Source organism: Bombus bifarius, unplaced genomic scaffold, assembly GCF_011952205.1.
Source record: "Bombus bifarius isolate JDL3187 unplaced genomic scaffold, Bbif_JDL3187 scf7180000010271, whole genome shotgun sequence".
In the NCBI taxonomy this organism is placed as follows: domain Eukaryota; kingdom Metazoa; phylum Arthropoda; class Insecta; order Hymenoptera; family Apidae; genus Bombus; species Bombus bifarius.
This window is the reverse complement of record NW_022885586.1, coordinates 1,643,264-1,660,837: the sequence shown is the minus strand read 5'-3', so window position 1 is coordinate 1,660,837 and position 17,574 is coordinate 1,643,264. Positions and strand designations below refer to the sequence as shown.

At 42.9% G+C, this 17,574-nt stretch overlaps 1 protein-coding gene across 1 annotated transcript in view; it reads left to right on the top strand.

Moving 5' to 3' along the window:
* Window positions 1–7,729, top strand: part of LOC117216321 (serine/threonine-protein kinase 17B-like) — a 61,088-nt gene extending 53,359 nt beyond the window's left edge. Inside the window, exons 4-6 of the mRNA XM_033462939.1 lie at window positions 1,890–2,016; window positions 2,635–2,863; window positions 5,186–7,729. Coding sequence (XP_033318830.1) covers window positions 1,890–2,016; window positions 2,635–2,863; window positions 5,186–6,200 — 1,371 coding nt within the window. The 3' untranslated portion in view covers window positions 6,201–7,729. The remainder of the gene's footprint in view (window positions 1–1,889; window positions 2,017–2,634; window positions 2,864–5,185) is intronic.
* Window positions 7,730–17,574: the final 9,845 nt, after the last annotated feature.

The window sequence follows — 17,574 nt, the reverse complement described above, 5'->3', positions numbered from 1 at the left end:
GCGAGTCTCGCTTTTATCTACCAGAATACATTGTCACTTAAAAAGATCATCGACACAAATTTCGTCGTTTTTCTTACCAGCCTATCAGTTTCTCTAAAATAATTCTCTCACGGGCTGAAAACCGTAGGCGATGGAATCGCGAGCGAATAGAGGCGCGAAAGAGGATGCGTGGGCGTCTCGTTCGAACGGGCACCGAAAGGCTCGATACGCGAATGCAAACGATCGTCGATAAGAAAGGTCGTGGCGCGGCCTAGCCGAGCGATTCATGCCCCTTTCTCGATCGTTTTTTCCCGCCTCTTTCCGAGAGAATTCTTTCCTCACGAAACAATCGAACAATGCGCTTGACTGCTGTACGCGAAGAAAGAGACAACAGAGAAGGAAACAGGATCCGAGGTTCTAGGCAAAAGAGAGAGCGATACAGAGAGGAAGAGAGACGAAAAGAACGAAAGGGGACGAACGAAAGCTCCCTTTGTTGATATATTGTCAACGACAATACGCTTTTCAAGCTCCTAGCTAGAGCGACGATTATGTTTTCAGGAGTCACCGGTTTCAACTTTTAAACGCTGTCCAAAGGAGCGTCATTATCGAGTTTATTAAATGGCCACGTGAAATACTCGAGTGTGGCGATTAATTGCACCGATTAGTCAGCGGGCGAGGTACAGGGAATTAGCTTTTGTTCGATACTTTTAATTAAGTACCACTGTGCGTACCCATTGGAACGTTCAACTGTAGATCGGTAACTACGTTTTTGTACCCATTGGGAAAAACACACCTGCAGTGGCTGTAACCCAACGTGCTCCCTTTACGAGCAGATGTTTCAACTGCATTATTCGTACGCTACCAAAAGTATCCGGACACTTTGATGTTACATGAATTTGATCGGAGTGTAGATATCACTGGAAAATTAATTAGAAACAAGGTTTAGTAGCGATTCGCAGAGAACAAGATGATTACAACGATCCTCTTATCCTTAATTGTGTCAAAAAAAAAAAAAAAAAAAAAAAAGATGAAAAAGAAACAAGTATGCGGACTTTCGAGCGATAGTGTACAAAGATAAATTGCCCTACATCGCACAACAATTATTCGTAATCGTCGAATTACAAAGCAAATTACACTTACCTTGACTCAAATATCCTTCCGACTGAAATAACCCTGTCGTATATTCCATCGCACTCACCCGATCAAATAAAAGGAAAAGCAAGCACGAGAGCTCGTTGGTGGTTACGATTAATTATCACGATTACGTGACAAATGCGTCGTCGAATTGTCGTTTATCAAATAGCTTCGATTAAGTTAAGACATCGCGTACGAACAAGCCATGTAATGATCGCTGAAATCACGATAAGACAGATGGAAAAAACTACTCCGATGCACGTTGCTCGGTTCGCCAGCACCCGCTGTGCCGTACGTTGGACCATTTTTGCTGCGAACGCGTTTCCCTCGCGCGCCCTTCTTTCACTGGCATCAAACGCTCTTAGCTAGTTGACAATCGTAGCGACAAGATCGCTCTAAATAATTCATTCTCGCTGTAAATGTCGCCTGGGTAAAGTACGAAACGGTGTTCTCGTTGGAGAAGCACGAAGTCTCGGGCGTAGATCGCATCGTACGGTTAATCGGGAACGCTTCGGCTGCTCCGGGATAAAATATGATCGTTCCATCTTCTTCCCGAGCGTCCGCGAGCTGCAAGCAATTATACGGAACGACGAAAGAAAATAACGAGCTCTTTTGTCTCCGTTGGCGGTCTGTGGAGATTCTTGAAAGCCTTGGTCGTCGCGAGACCACCATCCGTCTCGAGAAAAATTCTCTTTTTCATCGCGTAATTTTACTTCTTCGTTTTACTTCTATTACGGCGAATTATAGTTCTAACCTTGTTCGTTCGTTACTTTCAGCCTCAAAACCTGGTCCTGACTGGCGAGTTCCCAGACTGTGACGTGAAGCTTTGCGACTTTGGTATCTCGCGGTACATCAGCCATGGCGCGGACATACGGGAGATTCTGGGCACGCCCGATTACGTTGGTGAGTAATCCTGACTCAAGCAACGGAAAAAGAATTCGCGTTAAACCGTGGCTCGCTGGATCGTTGATAGCGTTCGAAATTTTCCGCTGTCTGTTTGTTGGTCTCGTAAGTAGGGGAACCTAAAGTACGATAACGTCTTTCATTCTGTTGCGGACCTTGAATTTGTCTGTCTTCGATCCGATAAGAGAATTACGCGGCCTCGAATTTAGAAATTACAAGCAATTCGTCATGTTGCTCCGGGTTCCCCTATTTCTCGTCGCTACTAGCCAGTATTCGCACGGTGAATCGAGTCCGCGGCTCGTTTCATACCGCGTAATTCCATTAGAGAAACAGACCTATTGCATAATTGGACAGAGTAAGCCACTTTTTGAGCGGGCAGGAAAACCACACGCGTGGCTTTACGTCGATCATCGACAAAGAGCCATCCATTTACGATTACTCTCTGCTATCGCTTTTGACTTGGGTCTAACGGTCGCACAGCCAACTCGAACGAAACCGTCGTTGGACAATGCAACGTCACAAACCGTTGCATTCCCACGACCTGTTCTTCGTTGCGTGCCTTTCGATGCTTCCTTTCCTGGTTTCACACTCAAGTCGCGTTTCTCGCCATCGTTTCAGCCCCAGAAGTGTTGAACTATGAGCCGATCAGCCTGGCAACAGACATGTGGTCCATCGGAGTTCTGTTGTATGTGTTGCTAACGGGATGTTCTCCGTTCGGAGGTGACACGAAGCAGGAAACGTTCTGCAACATCAGCCGATGTCGCCTAGATTTCCCCGACGATCTGTTCGAAGACGTGTCCGAGGAAGCGCGCGATCTCATGCGCAAGCTAATGGTCAAGGATCCAAAGTAAGTATACTAACGAGATACGTCTACGTATCCGTTCCTGGCCGTTCGAATTATTTGAGAATGTTCCCGCGTATCTGTATCTCTGTTCCTTGCTGTACAAATTTATTGGAAATATTCTTCCGAATGACTGCCGTGATTGATCGAGATGAAGTTTGTTGACTCGTCAAATATACCTTCACCCCCCCCCCCCCATTTATTTCACTGTAATTTTATTCCGTAATAATTAACGTTATCTCTTAAAAAAGTAGCAACGGACCAGTCCATTGAAAATTATAGCCATCCGTAGAAAAGTAATTACAGCAAATTGCTCGAGACCATCCAAATCTTCTTTGAATCATTTTTCATACAGCAGGTAATTTACGAGTAATTTGCAATTGTAAAGAAAGATCGGACGTATCCTTTATATAGGGAGTCGAATGAGATTGTATATTTCAAACGAATCATCTCGCCTCTTTGATACATGGCAAATTTCATCTTGGTCAACCAGCTGTATCTTCCGAAGGTATTCAGACCCTTTTTTGGACTGTCCCCCGATGGAAAGCGTGTTACCGGTCGACTCGGACAGCGCATCGTCGTTGGAATGTCGCGATCTAACGTAACGCGATTGCTTTCGTTCCTAGAAGCCAAATAATGCCAACGTACTCGACCTAACTAACAGTGTTCTCGAGATGCACGCGCTGCCTCCACGCGGCCTATCTTCTTTCGCTTCGAGGTAAACGGTAAGCGGTAAACGTTCTCGGTAGGTCGCGCGGCACGCTTCCTCGAAGGCATTATTTTCACCAGTGCCGGAATTCTTAGTAGCACGTTCTCCGATAATACTTATCCGCCGACCTCTTTAGTCTTCCATCGAAGTCGCGGCGCTGGCACCGGCGCCTTTTCGCCAGCGATAAACGCGAGGTCAGACGCGAACTCCTTCGTCTCTTTCATAACACGATCTCGAGTTTAGCGGCCGTTGAGCGATGATTTACCTCGAGGCAAGATTCGCGTCGGATGAAATAATTATCGCGATACATATCCAGTCGATACAACTATTGCCACCCATTTCATCTGACCTAACTTTCAAGATGAACCAGACGTATACGTAACTGTGTGTTTTTTTTTTTTTTTTTTTTTACAAAAATCCGTTCTTAGTGGAAATATTTTAAGAAACGTGTCAGAACGTGGTCATACTTGGTATATCGAGTTTCCACGAACTTAACGTAAACTTATGCATAAAGTTTTCTTGACTGCATACTGTAACTATGTTTCACAATATGCCAATATATAGCCATGATAGTCGAATCTCGTTATAACTATAAACTGCGAGTTGGTATGCGTTAGGAAATTTGAAATTGCAAAAGTCCACGCAATGCACGACAATGTAGTATTTGATACGACGTTCAATGGATGACATCAATTTCCACTTAGATTCTATTTGCTTAATCGGATTTATAAAAGAGTGAATTTGCATAAAAATGTGCGGTCTATTTATAGCGCTCATAATATATTCGTAAGGGGTTTCTACAAGTGTTCGTATAGGTACTTTAGCGAGGAACTGTATAGAATGTTAAAAGGAAACTTCACTGCCTCGAAACTCGTAATTGTCGGTAGGTATCGCGATACCCAGTTCGTCTCGCGCGAGATCTCGTGCAAAGTTATGCCTCGAGGTAAATCTCATCGTGTAGGAGACGTTGTAGGTTTAGAAGCTACGACGAGAGTCTTTAAACTCGATCATTCGGCTTCCTGAATCCGCGCGTACGTGGAAGCAAAACGATCGACATTCCATCGAGACGACTTTCTTCGAAACGGGAAGAAGGACGTTGGCACATCGAACGAGTTCCGCTGAAAAACTCGTAGATTTCCTTATCGTCGACCAGTCGGACAGCTGAAAGGAAGTCTCCATCCGGAATATCCGCGCCCTTCCAACGCGAAAGTTGGCTTATCTCGTTGCCAGCGTGTGTGTTTTATCGTCGAATGTACATGCGTCGTTTTCGTTCCCTTTCCATCCCTACGAAACGCGCGTTACGCAACTACGTAGATGCCTGTTACCAGAGTCAAGACGTCCCGTGACTTGTGCCGGAAATGGCGACCATTCGTGAAATCGCGATGGTTTGTACAGAATGGGACACATTGTGAGATCGAAAAAAAGAACAAGAAAATACAACTATGTACGTGGTTTGATACAAAAGCAAGGAGATTGTTCTCGTTGTAACTCGGATTACTTGCCCCGATAAAAAGCTGATAAATTCATACATTTTAAATTCGACAAATTTTGATCGAAACTTTAATCGAATCCTTATTTGTTCGCTTCATATTGATAATCTTAATCCGTTGCTTTTCCAGCGAACGCTTGACCGTCACGGAATGCTTGCAACACCCATGGTTCGGCTCGTTCGACGACCCTCAACCACCATTATCTTTATCCAGCTGCCCAGCGTTGGACCAGTCTCCCATGCAAGATAAATCATCGCAGGAAACAAAATCGTTCTCCAAATCTACCACGAGCGCCGAACACCAGACGACGACAGGATCATCCATGACCAAGAACGACTCGGAGAAACAAAAAGCGGTGAACGCTTGTCAGGGCATGGAAACGAAACCTTCGGCAAACAGAGCAATTTCCTCGCACACGGAGAACATATATTCAAAATCAAAACTGTCGCCCAAACCCACTAGATTCGGACTGAGCTCGGATCGCAGGGACACTTTTAAGAGGAATATGGATTCTCTGGCGCAGAAATTTTCCGGCACAGAAATCATGATAATCGAGCCAGTCCCGTCATCCGGTACCACAGTTTCCTCAAACGTAACAAGCAGTACGCAAAGAAGAGCGACAGCCACGCACACGATGCCAGCCGGAGAGGTGTTCAAATGCACACCGGTATTCATCCTGGGCGAAGAGCAACAATGCAGCGACAGTGGCAGCGATTCCGTTTCAGAAATATCGACAGACAGCTCTAGCGACCGAAGCAGTATTTATTCAGACGATTCGTTGGATTTTATCTTATACGGAAAGAGTCAAGGCAGAGCCAGTTTCCCATTCTCTGCTACGGAAGCGCCTTCCGACAGATGGGAACAGAGGCACCATACGAGGGTTTGGCCGAGAGAGTGCAACGGAGTGGTGAGCAAAGCTCTCAGCCGTTTTTCCTCAGAAACGTCGAACACGAAGTTCAGCAAAGCTTCCACGCCGCCAACAGTCCATGGTAAAACTGGATTAGAAGCTCTTCGCGAAAGGGGTGGAAATTTAGTTGTAATTCGTGAACCTGTAAGAGCTGGCAGATACACCAGATACAGCGAAGTACAATGCGAGTCGGTGCAAGCACGGATTCGACGATTTCAGGTTCATGGAGCTTCGTAGATGAGTAAGCACGTGATCTGTCCGTGAAGGACTTTCTCGAGCAGCTTCAGAGTCCTGGGTCCTCGATGGACAGCAGCAGGATCCTTTGTACATATTACGTTACGGTGTACAGTAAATGTAGTTTCGAGAGCGCGTTGCGAGACATCGATAGTCGAAGAAGTATGCCGAAAGAACAGAAAGCTATGGGATAACTGTAAATATTACAACGAGAAAATTTGCGGGTACCGATCGCTCGTGACGCATGTTGTATATAAATTCGGACGACCGAGATTCTACGAGAGAGCGGCGGTCGACCGGACCACCGCGGTGACTCGAGTTTCGAAGGTTTTATCGTACATAACGCAAGAGTAAAAGGAAGAGCTTATTAGTTGATTGTGGTACGGTTGTTTATGGAAGTATTTGAGCACTTCTAGGATCTTTTTACGAATTTATTATGTGCTGGTTATATGATACATTTTGAAATTTTCTTAGAACTGCGACGAGGCACGATTTCCGTGGTCGAATTGCTAATATAATTGGAATACTCGTGTTCCATTTTATAGTACTATCGAAATTTCGGAAAGTCGTATAACACATATAGTAAATTCACAGAAATTTTCTACACCGAGTACTCAAATAATTGTATAAATTATTGCATGTAGATTGGATTCAAGGTGGCAGCAAGAGTTTCAAGCGAAACGTATCGACAGCTCGTTGTCTGCCATTACCGATAGACTGACCGGCCGTCCCTTTGAACTGTGAGATAGAAAAAAGTAAAAAAAAAAAAAAAAAAAACGAAAAAAAGAAAAACGCGATTTACGCGTTCCATGCATCGAGTTGCTCGCGATACGAAAGTGGAAGATTGCTTCATCTCGTTTCGTTTTCTCTTGTCTCGCCTCTTCTCTCAACAACGTTTCACGCGGGGTCGACACTTGCGATAGTTACGCAACTGGATAAATGTCAGGCATATGTCAGACTTTGTTCGGAATTCTAGAGTAACAGCGAACATGTATAAAGTAAAATGGCGCGCGAGCAGCTCGATGTTGAGCGGCGAGTTTGCCCAACCTAGCCATAATATTATTAGTCGCTGTATAGATCGTCGTGATAACAGTAACTCGAATTACCTGGAGCTCCGTTCCATGGATCTCGCTAAAATTTCAATCCGATAACTTGGGTGCCTTCACCGTATACGTTTAAGAGAAGTCGTGTCCCAGTCGCTTAAGCCATTAATGACCAAGCACAATAAATAGAGCAGTAAAGGTAACGCATATAAAAATCTATTAAATCCACGGTATTCGCTATCGTATTCGCTAGACTGTGGATTTTTATGCTTTTATGGGAAATTGAATTCTTAGAGGCTATCGTAGATGAAGGCTTACCATAGGCGCATCTTTTGTAGATAAAGATACCGACAAAGATAACGAAGCGGGATTGAATGTGTTTTTACTTTTAAATTTTCAAGTTTTTGAATTTAAAAAGTAAAATTAAGAATAAAAAGGTTATTGGTTGCTATTGTTACAAGTAATAACATTGCTTTGTTATTTGTTACACAGAACAATAAGATTAAAAGAAAATTTCACTCGCGATAGCCTCCAGAGTAAAAGATGCAAAGATACGTGGAATTCACACAATAGGCAAAAGCATATAAAATATTCAAAATATCGTACTCGTTAGAATATTTAAAAAGTAAAACCTATGCCATCATTTTTTTCATTCTGTCGAGAAAAATATGAATCCGCGTAAACATCCGCAGTCTGGGATACAATTTTATAATGTAAATTGCAAAGAAAAAAGAAATTGCAACGCTGTGGCTCTTGATGGGTTAAGTCCTCTAGCGTAAACGAAGCATACGCGTACATGTAGATATAGAAATGTACGAGATACACGGGGTAGAATCTCGCGTATGAATATTTCTGCGTGTACAGGCAGTGAGCTGTACGCGACTTATCGCAAGCATTAACCGCATACTCGTAGTGCCTGCTTCTGTTTGTCCCGTTCGTAGTAGCGTATCTCTCTCCGCGGAAATACGGCTCGTTACGCCGGAAGAAAAATGAACGCGTGCACGACGGAAGAGCGTGGTGAGAGAACGAATCGATGCTTCCAAGAAGAGTCGGGTGAACGAGTCAAAGAAATCTCTCTCCAGTCTGAATAGAGTGCCTTAGTCGTACGGACGATTTAATCAATCGTACCGACGATCGATCGAAATTGAGAGCCTAGACTAGCTTTAGGCGTCTCCAATTCTTCTCGTTGGATCGATATCGTCTCTCGAGGGAGATCGGTGCCTCGTATCACAACGACCTGCCCTGCTAAATATCGCGCTGCAACACTCAAAAATGAACCTGTTAGCTGAGTTACGTTTGATCAAATGCTCCTAGAATCCTGAAACGGAAAGTTAAATATATGCGTGGGCTTACGATTGCTTAAAAACCAATCACCGCTTGTATTAATAATTCTTCTGTTTAGTCCATAAAGTGACATTTAAATCAGAAAATCGACGAACATGATCCAGTTTTTTTTTAACCATGGCATGTTAAAACGCTACGTCATAAAATGACGCGAGAGTGATAAAATTAACAAAGATAAGCTCATCGTGCTCCTTCTGTGATCTTTCGAATGATAAACGACGCGAATGATATATTTATTCTTAAGTAAAATGAAACAACACGTAAAGGGATAGGAGATTTCTAGATGGAGAAATTACGTTTTCGAGTTCCTTCTTCGGTTAACAGGTTGACGTTTGAAGAAGCTTTTCCTTCTGCCTCTTTTCTTCTCCTACTACACATCTAGGATCTGTCGCATCTCAATGACTCAAGATACATCGCGAAACTACTGCCGTTAGTACTAAATGAGTCTTTTTAGCCATTGAAATATATATCCAGGGCGAGTTTCGTTGCGAGAAATGAAACGATCAATAGCTCTCGTCGAGCGAAATCCCGATTTTTTCAATTCTGCGCAAGTTTGCGAGTACGAAACGCATAAATGTATAATGTATACATATCCACGTAGACGAAGTACGAGGACGAACGCTGAAAAAAAATCTCGTGGAGCTTCCACTTCCGTGGTAGAAGGGAACGTTCCGTAAATACTAGTCATATAGTTGCTCGTGCTTTTGTTCGAATTCGTTCGTTAACCCTCTGACTAGCCGCTTTAAATCGCGGTAAAATTCTCAACGTACAGTGCCTTTAGAAACATTTATACAGAGATGGAGGAACGAGAACGTTCGAGCAGGAGGGACGAGCGCACGATCGAAATGACGAGAATCGCGCGTCGATGTCGAAACAACCATCCGACGAAGCAGCAGCGATGATGTCTATAGAAAATGGAAAATGCGTTTGGAATCGCGATCGACCGAATCGCTTTGCGTCGTTGTTTCGTGTAACCGAGTTCCTCGTAGATCGAGGAATCGAATCTTCTCCGACTTCGCGAATATTGTTAATAGACTGCGGATTTTTATACATTTTTGGCAAGTTTAACACTTAATCCAGTTGTCCTTCTCGCTTCCCCTTCGTGTACATACTATCAGATATCTTCCTCCTCATAGATCGTAAAATATTTTATTCCCGAAAGATGTGAAATATACGAAATATTGCAAATAAATATTTAAACGCTGTCTGTATGTTTTATGTATTGAATTATAATTTTTATTAGAAAAAGAAAAGAAACCACCAATATATCGTACTTGTTATAGAATATTTAATGGACGGGACAAATCTCTGTTACGATTCCAACATTCTCGATCTCTTCGTAAAGTTATAAATTTGTATAAACAACCGCAGTCTAATTGTTATCGCGGTGTGAGGCGTTCGTCCTTTGAAGTTCCGAAACGCACACTATCGAGATACGCGAACGCACGACACGAGACACAGGGAATATCTGACGTCTGACACGAATATAATATCTTGTCGTAGAGTATGAACACAATGAGCAAATGAAAGAGCGTGAGAGTGCGTGTTGCGTGATTTCACGATTGCCTCTGAGAATCAAAGAAAATCATAGAGACCTGTAATATAGTTTTGCTACGATGATAGAGAAAAAGGGCGTGCATCCGAAGCGAGCCGGTTTGCCATTTCTCTGGGCCAATGCGTTGTTATTTATTTCCGTCTACTTTTCTGTCCAATACCGTATTTAATTATCCCGCGTGTCGCGTTTTATTCTCGTGGCTTTTTAGTCCGATCGTTGGCCCTCGCAGAAGGGCGTGCCGTTCCTCTACCCTTTCACTCGGGCGCGCCCTGTTCTCCGATTTATCAATATTATTATTATTATTATTATTATTATTATTATTATTATTATTATTATTATTATTATTATTATCATTACAATTATTATTAATATTATTATTACTACTACTGCTATTATTATTACTATTATTATTATTACACTATTATTGTAATGTTATTAATTTCGAGGTCAATTATGATGAGAAGTATCGCGCATGTAGATGCTATTATGATCTTCTGTAAATATTTCTCTGTCATTGTATTAATTTTAATAACATGCGAAATAAATCATTCGTTCAAATCATTGATACTTATATTTTTACGACGAATATTTCACGTAAATGTACACAGCACAAGCGAAAGACAGGATAATACAAAAGGATGATACCTACAGGAATTGAAACAAGTGGCTAAATGGAAATTCTCAAGATTTTGTCTCCCGCCACTACGATTAAAATTTACCAGAGTCTTCCAGTAAACGAAACGAGCAGGTATCATAACGCCTGCTATCAGCTACTGCTAGTCACAGATAACAGATACGATTCACATACGGAAAACGGTGGATAAAGTGTCACACTCGGTGAGTCCGAGTTTTTTCCATACAGAGAACCAACGTTCTCCAAGAACGTCGGTTTTCTTTTCATCCTATAAATAGGCAGACGTTTATAGCAGCCAGGTGACACGATGATTCACTGGCTGGATTTCCTGCCGAGACAAAAGTCACTGTTAAGCCCATTCTAATCTGACGCCTAGCGCGGCAAGTTCAACCTTTGCGCGTTTTATGGTTGCTCGCGTAAACGGAAAGGGATTTACTATTCGATACGAGATGTATAATTGCCAGCTTGTTCTGCTCGCATTGCACAATCTGCGACCAGTATGACCACGCACCGTGCAGATTTCTCTTACTCGTACTCTTGATGGAAAGGACATTTGTTTTATCGTAACTCAGATAGGAGAGACTCGCGTTTACACAGTGAAGATTAAACAAATTGTGAATCAACAGGAGGTTTGAAGCAACTGCCGTAAGAGTTAAAAAGAAAAAAGAAAGCAACCGAACGAGACATTTAGCTTCGTCCACTGATCTTTTCTCATCGGAAATTTCATGGTGAAACGAGCCGCAAAATTCAACGTCCTTTAAAATTGTCGATGAAAGAGACAGAGGAAGGCGGGTTGCAAGACACGCAAACGTAGAAACGAGGAATTTTGGTCGGTGAAGGGTAACCCAGGCGAACAATAAAAGCGTATAAATTCGCAAAAGCAGCGCGGACAAAAATGGAATCGCAGTGGCCTGTAATTACGGTGCTAACACGCCGCTTTTGTCGGCGACCATTTAATGTTGGCGCGCGACGCTGCAGTCAGAGTTTTTTTCCCCTATAACTGAAACTCTCGATGCGGACTCGCGGGCTAACCTACACGCTAATTAACGAATCATAGTCGGCAGGTACGACTGCGTCGCCTTATTCGACCTCGGCAGGTGCCGCGCGAACGTTTCCCGGGCGTTGATTTAGCAATTCCTAGGCGCCAGGAGACGCCGACCGATCGTGTGCCCCGAGGCAGCTTCCATTAACGGAAACGACTCGAAACCACGCGTTAATGTCCATCAGAAATATCAAACGTATAGCAAGCGAGAGGAAAAGGCAAACGAATTGAGTTTCGAGAAACGATTTTCTTTAATAATTCGCTTGCATCTATAGGATTCGGAATATACGATACAGTGGATATGGGATATGGGTAGGAGATAAGGAATATGAAATGTTAAATGTGGAACGAACGTAGTGTGCTGCGAAAGTGTAAAGATATTTCTTAGAGATACTAAATATGGAATGTGGAATACGAAAAAGGGAATATGAAATATGACGTACGGAATGGAGAGATGAAATGTGGGGAATAAAGAAGAAGTATGGGTTTGGAATTAAATGTGGGATAAATATAATGCGCTGCGAAGGTGTAAAGATATTTCTCAAAGATACTGAATACGGAATATGGAATACGAGAAAGGGAATATGACATATGGCGAATGGAATGGAGAGACGAAATGTGGGGAATAAGAAAGAAGTATGGGTTTGGAATTAAATGTGGGATAAATATAATGCGCTGCGAAAGTGTGAAGATATTTCTTAAAGATGCTAAATATGGAATGTGGAATATGGCATACGGTATGAAGACATAAAATGTGAGGAATGAGAAAAAAGATACGAGTTAGGAATGCCAGTTGCGAGATAAGATACACATAGGAAATATGAAATGTGGGACGAAGAAATGGATATAGGACAGTGGATGTTAGATATTGAATTTTCGATATGGAGTATGCGAAGAGCGTGGGATAGAGATCGTGAGATCTAATATGGAAATTTAGAAGTATTATGGTAATTTACCCAATTGTAATGGTAATTTTTACCCAATGGTAATTTACTCAATTGGGTATTGGTCGTGGGACGTGAGACGTTTGACGTTTGACGTAGAAGATGGGATAGGATTCGTGCAAGAATCGAAAGCAAGAGATTTAACGAGAAGTTGTGCAGGCTTTCGGGAAGGTAAAATATTTAACGACAGGACGAGATAAATGTGGCGAATCCTTTTGAACGGAGAAGTTGCAAATTCTGGCAATGTATCGAGGCAGTGGACATTAATCGGACGCCAAGTATGGCTGTAACTCGGTTATTAGACACGAGCCGGTCGTTCCTATTGTGTCTAATTCTTGGATCGTAAATCGTAGAGAAGTTGCACGTGCATGCTGTGCACGTCGTGCATTACGGAGCAACCAGCGCACGCATCATACAGTCCTTTATGGTAGTCGGTAATTTGCATTCTCTGTGAATACTGGCGCATGTCTCCTTCGTTGTGTAAATAATGCCTGGTTGTCTCGTTTGCGAATCTAACGAGTCTGAATCTGTCTCCGCGACCCGTCATCTCCACCGATTGTTTCAGCGCGTTAATTAGAAAAAAAAAACTTTCTGATCTTCTCGGAGAAAGGTTCGCGTAGAGTTCAAATGCGACAGCGATCGAATCGCGTAACTTTTAATAAAATCGGTGGAATACAGCGAAATTTAAATTGCACGAAATAACGAGATCTTCCATGTATGACATAATACACGCAGTCGATAAATATCAACTCCGTTTATTATGTTAATCTTAATTGCAACATTCGGTTATACTTATCCTAAGTGCGCTAAGTGTTTCCGTGACTTATGGACGATAGCGTTGTATATGCTTACTTTTAATTTTACCGGGTTCTGTGCAAAATATATAAATTTGTAAATTAATAAATTTCCATCGTCGCGTGCGATCCTGAATTTACAAAGGTATTTGACTCGTTAAACACTAGGAAACGTCGGTTTAATTGCCGCAGCAATACGCTTAACTACGTTGCGTTGGCGAGTTGCAGATAACGCAGCGTCGTAATAAATAACATCGGACTAATTGGCTACCAGAAGATCTCGTCCATTTTTTTATACGAGTTTGATGTCCGTTTTATCTTCTCGACGATTTATCGTAACGAAAAATTCGGATAACGAATAAGCTATTATCGTAATCGAATCTTGGATCGACTGTGTCGAATGGCTGGGCAATAAGTTATCCTTTTAACAGCAGAGATAAAACACGACGATGTACTAGTGCCGTTAACGCCAAACCCATGAAAACAAGCAACGCGACTATGCAAATACACTTGACAGGAAAATTAAAGGATCGTTAACTTTTGGTCGAAAAATCGTGCATCTTCCAACTGCTGTAACTTCGTAATTTCTTCACAACATATCGTACAACGAATTGTCACAGTGCTCGAGTATATACACGTATATAAGATATATAAAAAAATCTATTTTTCTTGATGATAATGAAATTTTTTAATTTTCATTTCGTACTTACGAGAAAGCTGAGAGCGTCTGAAGCGGAGCTTTTTCTCTTTCAAAGGAACTCACGCGGATTGTTCTCCATTTTGTCCACGGAGCCACGATAATTCAAAATTCGATAATATGTCGGAGAATAATTAACGAGCCTTTAATTTCGCCGCGAGGTGTACCTCAAAACGACGCGCGGTGAATTATACGTTCGCTAACATCCCAAAAACGACGTTATTTATTACAGAAGCGTGGAGCGATCCTATCGATGTTACGCTTATTGGTCGACACGCATTTTCCAGAAATTAAACGGTCCTTTTCTTCATTAAACGTTCATCGAGCGAGCGGCGTAAATTAAGCGAGACGTTGTCTCGAAGGCGAACCGCAAGAGTCTGGTTTTCGTTTTTCCGCGATAAAAGTGAGACGTTCCGATCTGATTGCCGGCGAAACGCGTCAACGCAACGTATCGAATCGAGGACGTTGCCGCGAATAACGAGCCATCGGAGTACCAATAATGACGCGCCGCTAGAATTTATTGCACCTGCCGGGTAAACCTATAAACAGAGATCATTAAGCACCACGGCGACGTTCGCCTGACGGTTCAGACGAGGTTCAATCGTCGTCGGGTAATTGATTTCGTTCGTCCAGAGAGAAGAGATGCACGGCCTCGGCTTCACGCTCCCGCTTACCACTTTAATGGCGGTTTTCCGTAAATGGCGGTTTTCCGCGAGATCACTGATCGAGAACTGGCTATCGCCAAGGAAATACGTACGCTGCCGGCCATTAGCGATGGAACACCTGATGATATCTAGCAAAATTTCACTGCCTTTCGTTGCTTTTATCGTCCAATTATTTTATTGTAAATCCGTTAGTTAATTCGCGTTGTACGTGTTACACAGCGCAGAATGACGGCGATTAAAATAAAATTTATTAGAGTTTGCCAGGTAGGTGTCTACGCAGCACGTCGAGTAAGCAATCTGAATATCGTGTTCTAACTTTCTATGTCTAATTTCCAGTTTATCGCGTACCTGTTTCTCCGCTTAATCTGATCGACAACGGCTACGATTTCGTCGAATTGTCAGAAACACAGACACGTCGTGTGAACTTTGCAATGTGTTTCTCGTTTGACGATCCGGTCTTCGTTCGTATCGAAGCTCTACGCTACTCGACGACGATGAAGCCATCTCTAACTCTGACAAAAGGTCCTGTCTGCCATTTCACGCGTTCTCTGCAACATTCGCTTGGACACGTTACGTATTCATAGTTTTCTATTTCTTTTTTTTCGCAGAATCTCCGACGAACAGCTGGCGAATTAACGTACAGTGAAAGGGGAGACGCGTAAGAGAACATTTTGTTTCGCGCCTCGAAGGTGAACGTCATAGGAAGCTGCAAAAAAGTGCTTGCGAATTCGTCATTGAAAGTAGACGAGTGGTGGATAAGCGAGCAATTATCCTTGGAGCGATCGCGATCGAACACGTCGCTGCTAATTGTCGGTACTAATTGCTTGTCACCACTCTCGCGATCATGTGATATTCGTACGCATGTACGTTTTCTCAGCTAGATAACAAATACTGTCGCGAATACGACGTTCCACGTATTCGTGATTCGCGCGTGTCACACCGCGTAATCGGCCGGGGCGAAACACGATGGAAAATCGACCGAGTACGGACAAAACTCGTTGAATCAGAGAACAAAGCGAGAAGAGAGAGGTCTGTGGCGGCTCGGCCAAAACGAAACCTTAAAACGGCGAAGGACGGACGAATATTTCAGTAGACGAACTTAGAACGACGTGCACGAGTTTCTCACCAGACTGATCTTTCGCTTCGTGTTCCAAAAATGGTAAATAACAGAATTTTTCTAACTAATATCGGATGTGAGAGAACGACACGTAAAAGGACAATACAACAAAGAAACGCTGTCGCGTATAGTTCTACGTATTAAGATTTTCTAAGATATCGTTTCCGCAATATAAAGTGAAAATTCTATCCAACCTTCTGCAACGCCATCATCGATTGTACGTTAAACAGCGTCTTCCTCGGAAACAGAAACGTTCGAAAGATGCGAAATATTTTTGCAAATCGAACCTTCTACCTTTTTCGTATCGATGCAGGACGTTACGTTCGTCCACCTTTCATCGTTTCAATGTTACAGTTACGAGAAACACCTCGTAAACGTTTAATTGTCTCGTAACAAACGAGTAAAATCTCTATATAGATTCATCGGACCTTTTTGAACGGCTCGTTAATCGATTTCTCCTTAGAGAAGACTCGATCAGGAAAGACCTTTGCGTATCCTTTCGGTGTGGGATCGAGCATCCTTGTCGTTATTGCAGTCGATCCATAACAGCGAACGCGGAATCTTTATCTGCCATATAGGTGAAAGAAGTTCCGACGAGGAAGTCCCGTTTCGAACGATTAAAAAGATCTTAGTGAAATTTACGGTTCGAAAAGTGGAGACAATGCTCGACGCTGTAGGAAATATGACGAAGCACGCGCAACTCGGCGTACTCCGCTGGAATCGAGATCGACACCTCGACTCGTTTCCAAGAAGCGATGTAATCGGGCATGGAAATCTCGAAGGTAAGACCCCCACGCGTTCATTAACATATTAACGCTTTTACAATTGTGCTCGTATCTCGTTTCACTATCGTGGCTCGAGCTCTCCATCTAAACAGACGGATGTTTCTCCGACAGTCGTCATTCGCCAAACGATTCAGTCGATCCATCGACATTATGTTCTTCGTAGTCGTCTGCTGCGTACAGGTGTTTGATTAAGAAGGAAACAAGTCGAGGAATTTTCTAGAAAAAGTATACACGGAAACGTATCGAATCTTGTTCACTACGGTACAATAGAAATGTAAAAAGACTTCAATTCAAATTTCGTTATGATCGATTTCGACAGAATTCGTTTTACATAGCAAGAATTACGCTGTACGTTAGAAAATATAGAATCTATGATCTTTAAGGCAGCGAAATTCCAAATAAACATTGAATTGTCTTCATTCGGTGCTTTTGCGTCCTTTCCGGCTTCACTTCACAGAAACTCGGCGTTACTCGCAACTAGATGGGTAGATCGTTGGAAAAGAGAGAGTAAAAAGCACGAAAAGACAAGGGAGGAGACAAGAGAGGATCCAGAGAGCAAGTAGAATCGCATCGTAGCTACACGACAGTAGCCTGGATACGCGGGAACAGGACCTAGGAAGGAAGCGACTCGGATCGCCTCGAGTTTTTCTCCTTCCCTGAGAGCGCAACTTATGCACATGCATAATGCACCGGCTGGTGGACATCTACGATCGCGTGCCTCTGCTGGATACCACCTACGTCAGAGACGCTGGTATAC